At 39.1% G+C, this 14,702-nt stretch overlaps 1 protein-coding gene across 4 annotated transcripts in view; it reads right to left on the bottom strand.

Moving 5' to 3' along the window:
* Window positions 1-6,801: 6,801 nt before the first annotated feature.
* Window positions 6,802-14,702, bottom strand: part of DENND5A (DENN domain containing 5A) — a 69,042-nt gene continuing 61,141 nt past the window's right edge. For all 4 annotated transcript variants that reach the window (XM_075711794.1, XM_075711795.1, XM_075711796.1 and 1 more), the window contains 7 exons: window positions 13,238-13,383; window positions 12,558-12,676; window positions 11,177-11,358; window positions 10,213-10,295; window positions 8,786-8,909; window positions 8,062-8,230; window positions 6,802-7,336 (listed from right to left, as the gene is read on the bottom strand). In XM_075711794.1, the coding sequence (XP_075567909.1) occupies window positions 7,153-7,336; window positions 8,062-8,230; window positions 8,786-8,909; window positions 10,213-10,295; window positions 11,177-11,358; window positions 12,558-12,676; window positions 13,238-13,383 (1,007 nt within the window). In that variant the 3' untranslated portion in view covers window positions 6,802-7,152. The remainder of the gene's footprint in view (window positions 7,337-8,061; window positions 8,231-8,785; window positions 8,910-10,212; window positions 10,296-11,176; window positions 11,359-12,557; window positions 12,677-13,237; window positions 13,384-14,702) is intronic.

Genomic DNA, 14,702 nt, shown 5'->3' with positions numbered 1-14,702 from the left:
TTTCATTTGTACTTTAATGTAGTGGGAAGCAGCGTGTCTGCTGGGCTGAGCAACAGTGCATCATATCAAACCAAAATTTAACACGACTGAGCGAGCATAATGAGTGCTTGTGACAGAAGCTGAAAACAATGGGGGGAGGAGATGCCAGAACAAAAAAGGGAAAGGGACAGTCAGTCAAGTGAGGAAATATTTTCAAATATTTAATGATTCTAGAGCTTTTCACACACATAAAGTCTCAGAGCTGTAGTTTAAAGTGTAAGACTGGGTTTTGAACAATTGTTTTTCTTTGAAAGGGATCACTCAAACTTCTGCACTTACACTTTCCATCTTAGTATCCAAGGATTTTCCATGCTACCGAATAGGTTTTTGAGTTCTACATAAAATAACAGATCTTCAGTAATCAGCACTCACTCAAACAATGGGGAAATCTGGGTTTCCTCTGGTCACAGGGAGTCTAAAAGACCCTCTCACGTAATTTATCCTCATTATCTTTTTATGCCACTGGTAGAAAAACTTCCCTGAAACAAACATCAGATCTATCAGTGATATTTTAAATGTTGTCGGATCTGTATCTTAAAATGCCACTGTCACTGAAGAACAGTTCCTGTTTATTGCAGGACCAAATACAGTATGTTCTATTAATGAATAAACATCTTTGAGTTAATAGGGGAAAAAAGGAGACTTTTTGCTATGTGAAATAACTTTCAGACAAAGATCTGCTTGGTGCAGCTCTGACATTTGTACTCTGTAAGAACTTTCCAAGTGATCACTACAACAAATCATAACACAAGCACATTTCTTGACCCATGTGTTTAGACCAGTTAGTCAACAGACAGTCACTGCCTAGCACTCAAACTCTCCTCACCAACAGATGTTTATAAGCATCACCTTCTATAAAACCATCTCAGACCTGACATTTGGAAAAGTGCTGTGAACCCAGCAGTTGCACAACAGACTTTGCTCACCAAGGCCTCTGTTCTTTTTGTTCCTTCCCCTTGCAGGAAGTCTGAAAGATTCAAGGCCACCTGTGATGAAGTGAATGTTTCTGAAGCCGTGCTTACCTCACAGCTCCATCCAGGCCTGGCCCACATCCATCTTCATAGTGCTCTGCCGAGGTAGTAGAAGCAGCAGGTCTAATAAGCCTAGGGAATTGAGATGGTCTCAGTTTCCAAGAGAGGCAGGTTTGGCATCTCACACAAGCGCGGCACACCTGGCAGCAGGTACCAAGTTCATGACTCCACCCCCCGAAACCTGTCCAAGGCTCAGGCCACCAGCACCACCGCTTTGGAGCATGGGGCAGGCCGAGTTCACCCTCTCAGCCTCTCCCCCAGTGAGCCCACGGGATGACACCATCAGTTGTTAGAAGTGCAGAATCACTGCCAGCTCAGGAAGACTGATGTGGTTCCCCCAAGAGAGTTCTTAACACTTTTTATTTTGCTTTGCTTAAAAAAAGCATCCACCACAGACCAGGGTGGGGAAACAAAGAGAGGTGAAGGAAGCAGTTACCTCCAAATAATGATCAAACTCCTTCACTTCTGCATTTTCCCTGATGGTACAAAATATCCAATGATGACCTCATACAGTTTGACACAGAGCGAACCCCACCAACTTCAGAATAGTCCTAACTCAAACCACTGCTCCCAGTCTGAGAACATTACCTTCTGTATTTGTCAGCTTCAACACAGAAATTTGTTAAAGCAGAAGTTAGCCACTGCTAACATGCAGGCCAGAAGAATAGGCAAGTCTTTCTGGCTACAGCTGACAAAAGAGTGGGCAGCTCCCTAAAACACAGGAAAAATAGTGCACCTGAAGGATGAGCTCTTTTTTGCAGACACCGGGCTACTAAAGAATGGCAGAAACCATACAACATGGGGGAAGTGGCATTCAGCCTTCTTACCTGTTCCTGTCATTGTATGTGAGGAGGCAGGGCAGAATCAGAGTGACTGAGGTTGGAAGGACCTTTGCAGGTCGTCTTGTCCAACCCCCCCTGCTCAAGCAAGGGATGTCCTGGAGAGTGCATTTTGGATGAAGCAGGAGATGAATGGGAGCAAAACTGCCTTGGTCTCCCTGCTTCTCACACAACCGACACATCAAACTTTCAGGACACAGGCAGCAGAAAAATTAAAAAAGCACAACCACAAATGAGTTGCACTCACATTTGTTTACTACTCCACTCAAATCTAAAAACTAGATTTAATATACAGTAAGGCAGGCAGAACCAGTTTCAAGGCGAGATAAGCAGAGCAATATCTAATGTATCAAGATTATACAGGGCTCCACTACGTCAGTATGTACGTCAAATCATTCAAAAAGTGAATGAATGGAGAGGGAAGGAACCATACTTTTGCCTCTGTGCCAGTACAAGCCCTCCACCCAATAATTCCTCCTCCAGGACTATCTGTCAAGTTACATCTTACCCTGGGCAAAGACGGGGTTAAAAAAAAAAAAGCAGGAAACAGGCAATAATGCTTGGGCATGCATGTGTGCCACAGATGTTGTCAAAGTCTCAGAGATGAAGGGCAGTGCTATTTTCTCACTTAACCTTGTATTTGAAGCATCCGATAGTTACATTTCCAACAATTCCTGCTTCTCTGTATGGATCCTCTCACATAAAGAGAAAGGTTGACTACATGGTACATAGAGGTGACTAACTGATTTTTCAGAACATAAAATTTGGAGACCTCCACCAAATTTGGTTACTGGGATCAAAAGTTTTTCTAAGGTAGGAAAAAACCCAATCTAAATGGCAGCACATACGTGTCTGTGTACTCACAGATACCTTCCAAGATCTGCATTAGCCCCTTTGCCTTCCTGCTCTCCCCATTCCCTGATTAGTGCAGGCATCTCTTCCACTGATGGCAGTCTGACTGACAACAATTGCTTGCAAGAAGGCTACGCTGGTGCTGGGAGGGAGGCAGGCATTTAGTTGAACAGATCAGATACAAAACTGTACAAAAAACATCTCCTGAAATCAGACACTAAAAAATATCATACGTACCTGCAGTCAGGCAAAGAAGAAAAGATGATTAGCTAAATTATAGTATGAGGCTTTTTTGAAAATATGTAATTTTTTTGAAAATAGCACATTAATTCTATTTCTCATGTTAGAAGACAAATTTTATTGCAATTCAGCAAATGAGCTACACCTGTAAAACTGTTCTGTATATCCAATTCACATTTAATGTCCAATGGATTGAAATGTCACAGGAAAAATAAAAAAGGAAAACAGTACCTGGCTTTGTCATTATAATGTAAACTTCAATGCCCGCCCTTAAAAAAAACAAGCCAGTGATTTCCCCACATAGTAAAATATATCGTTTATAAGGTACTGATGCTTTATCTTATTTTAACAGCCAATCTCTAGGTATAAAATAAAGAACTACAAAGATGTGAAGTACATGTACAATATCTTCAAGTCTTTTCAAGCATCCTATAGTATCTTGCACTATGGACAAAAATCATTTGAAAATATACAGAAAAAGTTAACTCTGAGTAGTTTCACTGCAGAAACCTTAATATATTCATGAATTCAAAACACATCAAAAATACGGATCATCTGGCTAGTAGGTCCCATTTGAACAATTTGAAAAATACTCTTCATAATGGAAAAAGTTGTGGAATAGTCTTCAGTTCATGAATATGTTTTCAGCTACAGAATGACAGATGGTTAAGTTTATGGCAGGTAAAGGCTATCTTTTGTATAAACTTATCATCATAGTATTTCATTACATTTAAAACAGGTCTTTATTAATTTGCATTTTCTTTTTGTATAAAGTATCATTCTATCAACTCTGACAGCACTAATCAAAGAAGCATAAATACTTGATAGGTGATAGCCTGGTTTTTTATTTTGTTTTTTGTTGGGTTTTTTTTTCCTCAAATCAGGTATCAGCCTGTAAACATGTTTGGCCAGTTTAGCACTATATATTTACTGCATTATGAACTACTTACTTTTTACCATTATATTTCTCTCTACAGATTGCATGTCTTCTGCTGTTAAAAAAACATTATCTTTTCCCATTAACTGTTACAAAAAAACCCAACCCAACAAACCAACCAAAAAAACAGTATAGCCACATTAACCTGCCCCTACCAAACCTGCTCCCTTATTTCAGAAAAGTAACAGGAAAAAAAGAAAAGTTACAATTGCATTATTCTATACCTTATTTCTGAACAAAAAATACAATGCAAATTTTAAAAAAGGAGATGGATTTTACAAAGGTCTTGTTAAAAAGTAAAAGATACCGACTACACCATTCGTTCTTATACAGTCATCCAATTCAGCAGAATGGCATGGAAGGAGCAAATGCTGGATCCTAACGTTATTCTGTGGGACTGATGCTAGCTACATCAACGAAAGAAGTGCACTGGTTTGTGGTAAATACCGAAGAGTGGTAGGGATTATTGCTGCTACTACAGACTGAACTGTTCTTAGATATGCCAGCCAAATGTCTTCCCAAAAACCTAGCATAGGCTACCACAGAGCTATATTTAATATCTCAGTCTTCCTTGCTGGCCTCTGGATCCAACAAAACCAACATTTTTTTTTATGCTGCATTTCAGAACCTTCTACTGCTCTTCAGTGGAGCAAATCCTTCCAAGACTCAGAAGTCCATACCAAAAAGTGCTTTGAATCCTAATGGGATTAAACACAGTCCCCCCATGAAAGAAGCAGGAAGGGTCTATCACAAAGCAGTCTCTCCTGTGAAAATAAAGTAACTGAGGAGCTGGGAAGATGATCTCTGCATCTTCCTTTTGCATCTGGACAGCTAGCACAACAGGGTGCTGTCGCTGATGGACAGCTTCATCCTCATGTGCTAGCCAAAGAACCCACCACTTGGGAACCAGCAAACCCCAAGCCTGTGTCCATCCCAGGTATTGCTAACTGTCATAATGAGGCCAAAAAGATCCACACCAAAGCAAGCCATTAAACCAATGGTAACACACAACACTAGATAAACTTGTGCAAAGGGGAAAAAAAAAAAAAAAAAAAAAAAGAAAAAAAAACAACCCCACCTTAGTTCAGGGTTAATTACCTCATGCAAGATAAAATTAATCCATACTTAATACTATGAGAGATAAGGTTTTAACAGGATCAACTAATCTGTTAAGGTCAAAATAATTAATCCAGCCCTCCTTTCTTACACAGACATATTCCCTGTGAAATACACAGGCCTAGTAAAGTCGTCTTAAATATAGCCGAAAGCACTGTAATTTTTTTTTTTTTGCTATTATTAATACATAAATAAGCGATTTGGGGCAAGCGTATGAAGATTATCCCAACATATTAAGTTGAATACATGAAATTCTTAGAATAAAGTACATCTGGTTTATTTTTGCCCCTCCAAAGATGGAAAAAAATGAACAAAACTAGACCTGCACACACAAAATACTTCTCTGAAATACTCCTGTAAGCTTCAGACTGTGAAAGAATTCACACCCACCCAGCATGAGGAGTGGCTTGAACATTGCTCTTGCATCTCCCTAATGCTACTGTGAAATCAAAAAAGAATCTTACTCTGATAAGTAACGACAAAGGAACTTCTCAGTTTAATAATGAAATAAATAGGACAAAAGTAAAAATAGTCAAAAATTTAATACATGTGCTATACGTATAAATTATGGAAATAAAACTATGACAAGATGTGACTAAACTGTAGGTAAAGAAAAGGTGCTACAACATTGTATGAACCAAAAAACTTGGACTCTGCTTCTCAAAAGAGAGACAAACAATACTGAGATAAGTTTATACAGTGGAGACCTCTTAAATACATAGCCCTGAATTTCTGTACAGTAACTTGTGATGTTGATAAATCAGCCTGTTCTTAAGTCACATATTCATTTCAAAGAGATTTTTATCAGAGGATTCAAATGAATAGAGATGCCTTTAGGCATCTGCCAAGTTCCAGATCTCCAATAAATTAAGCTTTCAAAATGTTTGTATTTTATTGTAGAAGTGGACTAAAGCTTTCTCTGCTAAAAACAAAAGCATCCCAAATGAAGCAGACTGTGACAACAGGACCCAAGACATATTCATTCAAAAGGAAAAGAAAAAGCCTTACTACTCATTGCCTTTTCAGAAAAAAATAAGAAATCCTTGTATTTCTTAGTAAGGCATACCATTATTATTTCGTGGGTGCAAACACATCTTTATTTAGTCATCTGGCATTTGGGGAACTCATGTCCCTCTTCATTAGCAGTTAAGAGAATTACCAGCAGCAACTAGATACCACATTTCAAAAGGCTGGTTCAAGTGGAAACATTTTTGTGTTATGAACCATTATTCCAGGTTTTTTCATTTAAGTGGGCTGCACTGTAAATTCTGAATTGCAACACAATATAGCCAGTTGTATCATAGAAGATTTTTTTTTAAAAAGACAAACTTACAAAACACAACGATAGGTTAAATAAATAAAAAACATCAGTTAAAAAACACGCTTAATTTCTTCTGTGCAATTACGTACCAATATGAAAAATATTACTTTGATCTCTGCACATTTCACGGTTCAGTCTCCTGGATTTCACTAGAAATAATACTGACAACCAAAATAAAGGAAAAATGATTTGTTGACAAATCAGTGCTTTGGAGCTATTAAAAAAAGCACACATCAGATTTGTACTTCCCTTGCAGCAGAACATGACCCGATACATTAAAAAAAATCAAACATTGGTAATAATGTTAATATATAAAATATTAGTTTAAAAACTATAGAATGACCTTCTCAGCAGAAATGGAGTGTATACATTGTGGTCTATGACATACAGCATGTCTGAAGGCAAGTTCACAGAATGCTGATAGGCTCACTGCACATTTACTATGGCAAGGAAATACTGCAGCTTTAAAATAAGCTGCACAATACTCATCTCTATCTCTTTCACATGAAAGTGTGTAAAAAGCAAATCAGCAAATAAACTCTAAAATAGATTTATACCAAAATCCTCTTTTTTACATTGAGTTTACAGCTTCTATCCATTTGCCTGTACTATTTTTGGAGTTTCCTTCAAGAAAAGTCAAAGCTGCATTTTAGAGCCATGAACAAGTTCACGATACAATGTACTGGCAGACAGAACTTTTGCATACTAACGAGATTCACTCCTTGTTGCTTTTTTTTTTTTTTTTTTAAAAGATAGTTTTTCCTGTGGGACAAGAGGTCAAATATCGATTCCTTTGACAAGAGATGCCTCCAGCGTAATGTTGAACTCCTGCAAGGTCTGCAGCACTCGAATCAAAGAATTCACAAGAGTATGATCCTTAATCAGTGCTATGTCTTCATACATCTGTGCTGTGATCGGGCAGTCTGCGAGCAAGGCGATCCAGTGATGCAAAAGGTGGTCTCTGACAAAGTGGCAATTTGCAATTTGGAAATAAAAATAGAGCCAAGTTAACTTCTCATTTTCACTGACATGATTTTTATTCTTTGCCTTCTAAACAGAGCTACCATCTTCTCTGCCTATTTTTATAAGGTGGGGAAGGGAGAGTAACTGTCTGTGGAACTTGTTTAAGTAGGGAGCACCTGTGAGAGACGCATTTCTAGGCTTTTCCACCCCTCACATCAAAAGATATGGTTCACAGGAGGCCTGGAAGTCCCAAGCAGGCCCAAAGTCACTAGCCTGCTCCATTGCCTTTGGTCAAGAGGCTGCTAGATGGTCCCAGCTTCCCTCCTACAATGAGCAGGTGGAGGGTAGGGAATTCACCCAGCCATTAACTGGAGAGACCTTACTAATGGATAGTTTTCTGTTTCTATTTTCCAACCTTGCTAGCTGTACATGAGAGGGAGACTATTCACACCAGCCTACTACCTTTCTCTTTTGCTTCAGCTGCTCAGCACTTTGGGATACTCGGTTTTGTATGTCAGATTTCCCACACTTCACATGCCTAAGAACTCAGTTAGGGCATGGTTCACTTGATCCTTCTTTAGTTACATCAAAGAACTGTAAAAGTAATAGTCAAACTGCACAACTCAGCAGTTGTGTGCCTTTATCTTGCTAATACATAACATCCTTTTCATTTTATTAAAATATCAATAATAAGAGTAACAATAATAATAAGTTTCTTTATACCTGGCTCCAAGACACACCAGCATTTGAAACTTGCCATCCTTCCCAATGTTTCTAGGGGTGTTGTTGATAGCAGTGATAAAGCGACAGAAATTCCTGGCCCTTGTCTGCCAGTTCTCTTCTGGGACCATTTCATTCTGCTCAAGGGTCTCATAGTATGTTTGTGCTTTTTCTTAAAAGAAAGGTAGGAGATAATGAAGTGTCATCAGTGCATACAGCAGTCCTAAAATATCTGAAATATCATTCTCCTGTGCTTGGAATAAAATAATTAGGCACTATGACCTTCAAATTTAGATGATTAAACTTAATACCACCTCAGTTTAATGGTTTCCCCATAAGCATGCTTACAAATCCGTAAGGCTATCCGATGCCCTTATCGGACCATCGGCAACTCAGCATGAGTGTCTGCATCATGGTTGGCACAGTTAAAGTTGAAAGGCCTAGATTCAAAGCTCATCCATTAATTTCTTAGATGATTATGTCTAGGCATTGTTTCCCCATGTGTAAAACTAGGATTCCACTTCCTTCCCTGTGAACAGTGCTAAAGAAGTTCTAGTATCTGCTGAATTTTGAGATGCTACAGTAAAATGATATCACGAGATGCCATCAAGGTGCCTCCAAGAAGTACGCTGTTCACACAGCTGAGACACAGTGGCAAGCAAAAGGCACACGGATGGATATATTTCAAAGACACAAGAAGGCTCTGATATGTCTTCCTCCCACTTACCTAAAAAGTCCCAAATAAAGACGTTTTTGAAGAGTCTCGGTGATTTAAATCCATGCTGAAACACTTGCTCAAGAGCTGAAACAAGTCCACTTTCTCCACACAGCAACAGCGTCAGACTGCCTCTCTGCCAAGCACACACAGAAAGCACACACGCTTATTATCTCCGTTTGGAAGCATGGGACACAAAAGCATCTCATGCATCTATTACTGAAACTAGTTTTTATATAAATAGATGCCCAAAGTTACAGTCTACTGTCAAACAGTGGCTCCAGACAGGATGGCCCAGTTCTCCCAAGTCCTGAGCATTCAAAAATTTGTTGACCTCTCCAAGAACTAGGCTGAAGAAAGCAGTCTCAGGGCCTCGTCGTCATCAAATGAAGCCACAAAAAGAACAAGATAAAGATCATGAACACATTTTACCTATAATAATAACCACTGTACAGAAAATTAAGAAAATATTTTCCTCTTTTACTAAGTAATAAAGATCACAGGTCCATTGTAGCAGGTGCCTCAGACTGTTTGCTTATCAACAAAAACAACATTTGATGCAATTTTTAAACCTCAGAAAAACACCGAATTCTTCTTTAGAACATGATGGTAAATTCTATTTTGCAAAACCAGTGCATGACCACTTGAGGTTATTGTGTAACTGTGATCATCAATCACAATAATACTGTAGATTAATTTGCCATGCTATACTGAACTTAGAAAAGATAGGTGCGGAAGGAATGGGAGGACCTATTTGTAAAAAATTAAGGACTTTGAAGAGATATCCGTACAGGAGCCAGCACTGCTCTACACCACTCCTGCTCACAAGGGCTGGATTTTGATGCTTTCACAAAGGCATGCTTAAGTTTGTTTCAGGAAATAACTGTCGTGTCAGTTAAGATAATTACATGTATACTGTACAAGTGGGCTTTGAAAGCACTTTTGCTTCACTTGCAGTGGGGGGTGGGTGTTTGGGTGTGGGTCTTTTCTTTCTTTTTTTTTTTGTTTTTTTAAAGTGGCCCATGGGTTCTCATGTTTTAAGTAGCAAAGATAATGCAAAACAGGCATAAAAAAAACCGACCCAGTACTCAATGTAGATGTACAATGCCAGTTAATCCAGAACAAACTAAACAGAAAGCAAGACTCTTGACAGTGGTACAGGTAGAATCCTTGGCAGAATTTGACTAATAACACAATTTCCAGTAACAGAACGTTAACATTTAAATTAACAGAATGCTCCAGTTAGCAGCAAAACTGAGGTACTTCAGGATGTACTATTCCAACAGTGTAGTCTCAGTATCTCATTTTTGCTCCACTTAAGGAATTTTCAAACAGATGGTTGTTCATTCAGTCAGTTATTTCTGTTATATATTCTACAATGCTTACTAAAGAGAGTTTTAAGACAGGATTGCCACTACACAGACAACACAACTCCTCACCTCCTTCTCTGGCTTGTGGAAATGCTTGACAATACCATTGACAGCTTCACCAATAGCTTCTTGTATCTGACCAGTATTTAACTCTGCAAAATAGAAAAATATATCCAGTCACTCTGTAATAGCTTTAGAAATTGTACCTGTGCCTGAGGGATAAAGCATACCACAAAAAAAAAAAAAAGGGGGGGGGGGGGGTGGGCATGAACCAGTATAACCTATACTGTTAGCGAAAAGGTGCTGGACTGTGGGTAATAGAAATCCAATTCTAATTTTATTCACTGTGGAGGAGGTAGAAATTGAGATGGTTTGGGTTTGTATCCAAGTTAACACCATGGTGTTTCAACACAACAGGTGAAAAGGCTTTTTACATATTATGTGCATTTTCAGACCAGGGCCCAAACCTAAGAAAAGGAGATGTGCTTTGACTGGGACCACCAAATCTGGGCATCCTGGAAATACTTCCTGTGATAGTTTCACTGTAAACCCAAGCATGCTCGGGAGCTAAGTAACCACTTGATTTATCAGGAACAAGACAACCCCAGAAAAGTGATCTCAGTAGAAAACTAAAGTCCATGAATAGAAACCACTAGCAAGCTTTTTTATCCATGAAGGATAGATAGAGACAGGACAGCAATTTTCTGCCTTCTTCCATAGCGTTCATTCCACAGATGAAAGACAAGAATATGGAAAATACCACTAGGGCAGCTAAGCACTGGACCAGGAGTCCAGAGACATCTTCCTTCCATCCTTGGAGACTTTCAAAACTTGAGTAGATAGAACAGGTTGCTTAGGATTGTAACTCAGAAGTTAGCTGAACTTTGAGCAGGGGCCTGAGCTAAATGAGTTTCACAGGTCCTCTCCAAGCTACAGTTCTAAAATACAAAAAACCCTACAGTTCTGTTTGCAAGCAGCTCTCCACAGGTGATGATGCAGAACAGTACAAGACAAGACATCCCCCACCACTCACTTGGCTTATTGTTTGGCGATATAGTGACAAATCTTCTGATCATGCTTGGTGACTGCTGCAAAGGAGGGGTTCGGCACTGCCGCTCATCAACCTCAGTGTGGGAAGTCAGCAACTCTCCCACAAGGATCCTCTCTAAACTGCCATCATCCATTCCCTTTCCAAGCCACCTTCCACAGGGAAACCTAAGAACATAAGGGAGATATTTGGATCAAGTCCTTCAACCCAGATCCAATTCCATGCTGAAGACTTTCAACTGCAGTTGCATAAAACTCAAATTCTGCTAGTATAGTCATTAGAAATACTTCACTCATCTAGCAACAAATAAACAAAGCCTTGGTTTTGGCTTTGGCCAGCAGAGGGAGCAAAAGTAAAACAGCTTTGCAGTTCCAGGTTTGTGCTAAATGTCACACAAGATGATCTGCAAAGCAAACAGTGGCTGATTTTGTCTTGCGTCCTATATGCAGCACACGATTTGAGGGCTGCAGAGGAAAAGAGGTGTAAGGGGCAGACCCACTACACACTACAGATGGGTGGTGAAATACACCTATGCTTTCATTGAATACGTTACATAGCAGGCCAGCCACAAAAGAGACCCCAAACAAACACTTAAATGCCAAAACACCAATACTTCTATTGAAATTGGGATATTAAATCAGACACTAGAAAGCACATGTGCTCACTTTCTCCTTATGACTTTCTATGAAGTAATGTTGATGTCAGTTTAATCAGCTTAATCAAAAAACTGAACAGCATCCAAAAATAGAATCTTGCCTCTTCATTTAATTACAAACAAACTGGCATGGAGAACTGAGTGGACTTACCCACCAATTTGTCATCAACATGAGCCTGACAGTTTCTCTAAGCAAAGGACAGGGCATCAAACTATGCTGTACCTAACACAAATAAATTTAATTCTTACTGTAAATCTTGTTCCTTTACTTTCACTATGCAAACACAGGTTTCTAACACTCATAAGCCCGTGTTCCAGCTTGTGTCCAAATATCTCTCTATAACACCTCGAGCACTCAGCCTTAATATAAAATACCACCCATATTTGGTAAGTAGCAAGCTCTAACTTGCTATTTCTTCCTTGGGCTCAAGGCAGATTATTTTTTAAGATGCGTAACAGTCAACTCATCTTCTCCACCAATGTTTGGAGGCTAGACATGAGCATCTGCAAACTGAAAACTCTGTTTAATCTTGTAAGAATCATGACTTGTTTAATGCCAGAAGCCAAATGACCTTTCTATGCCTTCAGGTAGTGGCAGCTGTAGACACAGAGTTCTAGGAGATAAGACCTTTCTAATCAAACAAGCCCTACTGTGCCAGCTCCCTGCAGAAATTCTACTTACCCAACATGAAATGTCAGGATGATACTTACTTGTAAGTATGCCCTGTTATTTCATTTCTGACCATAACATATTCCACTAGCCACTTGGCATACAGCCCTGAATTATCATGTCCTATTTGCACTGTGGTCAGTTTTCCCAGGTTCTGGCACTGCAAATTAAACAAAGAGTTTGTCAGAGTAAACTGAAAGAGAGCAGCATGTTGGAGGAGTAAACTATTAGAGAACATGCTCAGACAGGGAAACAGAAATGTTCTCCTTTTCTGACTGCATGATTCTGACTGGGCTTTTTAGGCGTAGGTTGCTTTATTTGTTTTTGTTTGCTTTATTTTGTTAAACACTATTTTGATCAGCAGAGAGAACATCAGCTGAACTAGATTTTTCAATTACATTTGACCCAATGCATGCACAAAAGTCAGAGTGGAATCACTTGTTTGTTTCCAACAGAAGAGGGTATGACACCTCCCACCGTTACAGCACAAAGTTGTAATATAAAAGTCTTGTCCATCCTTGTACTAAGAATTTGTCGGTCATTTTGCTCCATATGTTATTAACTACAGATTAGATTTGCTACGTACAGGCACAGGAAGTATTTGCGACTAACCACATAGACTAAAGATATGAAAAATACAGCAAGATGGTACAGCAAGGGCAGAATTTAAAACGGAACAAACAGAACATCCAAAGCATTTTTTGTATCAAGCAATACAAACCTCAAATGTCATTTCTAATATATTCCTGGGAATCTGCAGGACTCCTGTTTCACCCAGTTCTCCCGAGATACAGATCCAAGGATTGGCTGTAAACATTGAGCCACCAAGTTTCTTGCTAGGAACAATCAATATATGGTATGGTATCACTGCAAACACAAGAAGAAATAACACTTCAGAAATGAAGAAGGATAATTATGTAACATCTTTAATGAAGAGAGGGGGAAAAGATAAGTCATAAAATAATACTGTAGTACCATGAAATGTTAAAACAACATCAGCGCTGCTATTTAATCATGCTAACATTTACACACTAAGCACTGACTGACAATCAGGAAGTGCACATACAGCAGTCATTAAGAAGCAGAGTTGATAGCAAAACTGCCAAATGAAAAAAGAAATATGCATGGAATAATGCCTTCCTATGGATATAATAATTTTTCATTTGCCAGCCTCAAAACATGTCATAAAGATGGTTACTTGTCCCCAGCTTAGAGACAAGGAAGTAAAGACAGAATACTTGTGTATCCAGGACTCCATTGTAGCTCAGCATGCAACTTAATGCTCAACTCCTAACTCCCTGCTTTTGCGTGTGCATGTATGCATACTACACAATTAATGCCAATTCCCATTCAATTACTAACCGAAGCCTTTGTTTTCAGGGCTTGCTTGCAGCAGCATTTGCTACTGTGGCTGAACAAATTCAGTGAAAATACACTACAATGCTGCAAGTTTCTCTGTACCATGTTGCTCTTAGTTATGCTAGCTGTAAGATTTCTTGATTTTAAAAAGAACAAACAACTTTTTTGCCCTCTAACTGGCACCACACATGCTCAATCGCTTTCTGGTCCCCTGGTTTACCAGCAACTAGTTCAACATAGTATCACCTAACTTATAGCCCTTTCTCCAACTCAGGAGGCATGTGCTCCTGAGGAAATGCATGCGCTCTTCAATCGCCTAGTATCTCATGCACAGCCCCCTATTAACCAAACTTTTATAACAAAATCCAATTATCTGGATGGTCATTGTGTTTCTTGGCGATCTGCCCTTATTTTATAGTGCATAAATGGATTATAGTTAGGGCTTTTCAGCTGAGGCTTTTAATACATTTCTCCCTCAATGTCTCCTCAGCTGTCAGTGCCCTCAAGAAAGCATTTGGTGGTTGGATTTTCTTAAAAGCTTGATGCTCGAAGCATTTAAGAATGAATTAAAATGTTTCCCTTTTTATTTTCTGTGTTTATAGTCTTAAAGTAAATGACAGTTTAACTGCATCCAGCAGACCAGATTTTAGCATTGTCCAGAACCTGCTCACAAGAGCAAAAACTATTTTGCTTAGACATCTGCTTGCTGTGTCTTTCATACACATAAATGTGTACCATAACATACCATCAAGAGTAGCTCCTACCATGGGGCCAAAGGGGTCCTTTCGCACAACCCCACCCCCAATTTTATAAGCCTTGCTAAAGTC

Source organism: Pelecanus crispus, chromosome 6 (assembly GCF_030463565.1).
Source record: "Pelecanus crispus isolate bPelCri1 chromosome 6, bPelCri1.pri, whole genome shotgun sequence".
NCBI classification, from domain to species: domain Eukaryota; kingdom Metazoa; phylum Chordata; class Aves; order Pelecaniformes; family Pelecanidae; genus Pelecanus; species Pelecanus crispus.
The sequence above is the reverse complement of the archived record's forward strand: the minus strand, read 5'-3'. Positions and strand labels throughout refer to the sequence as shown.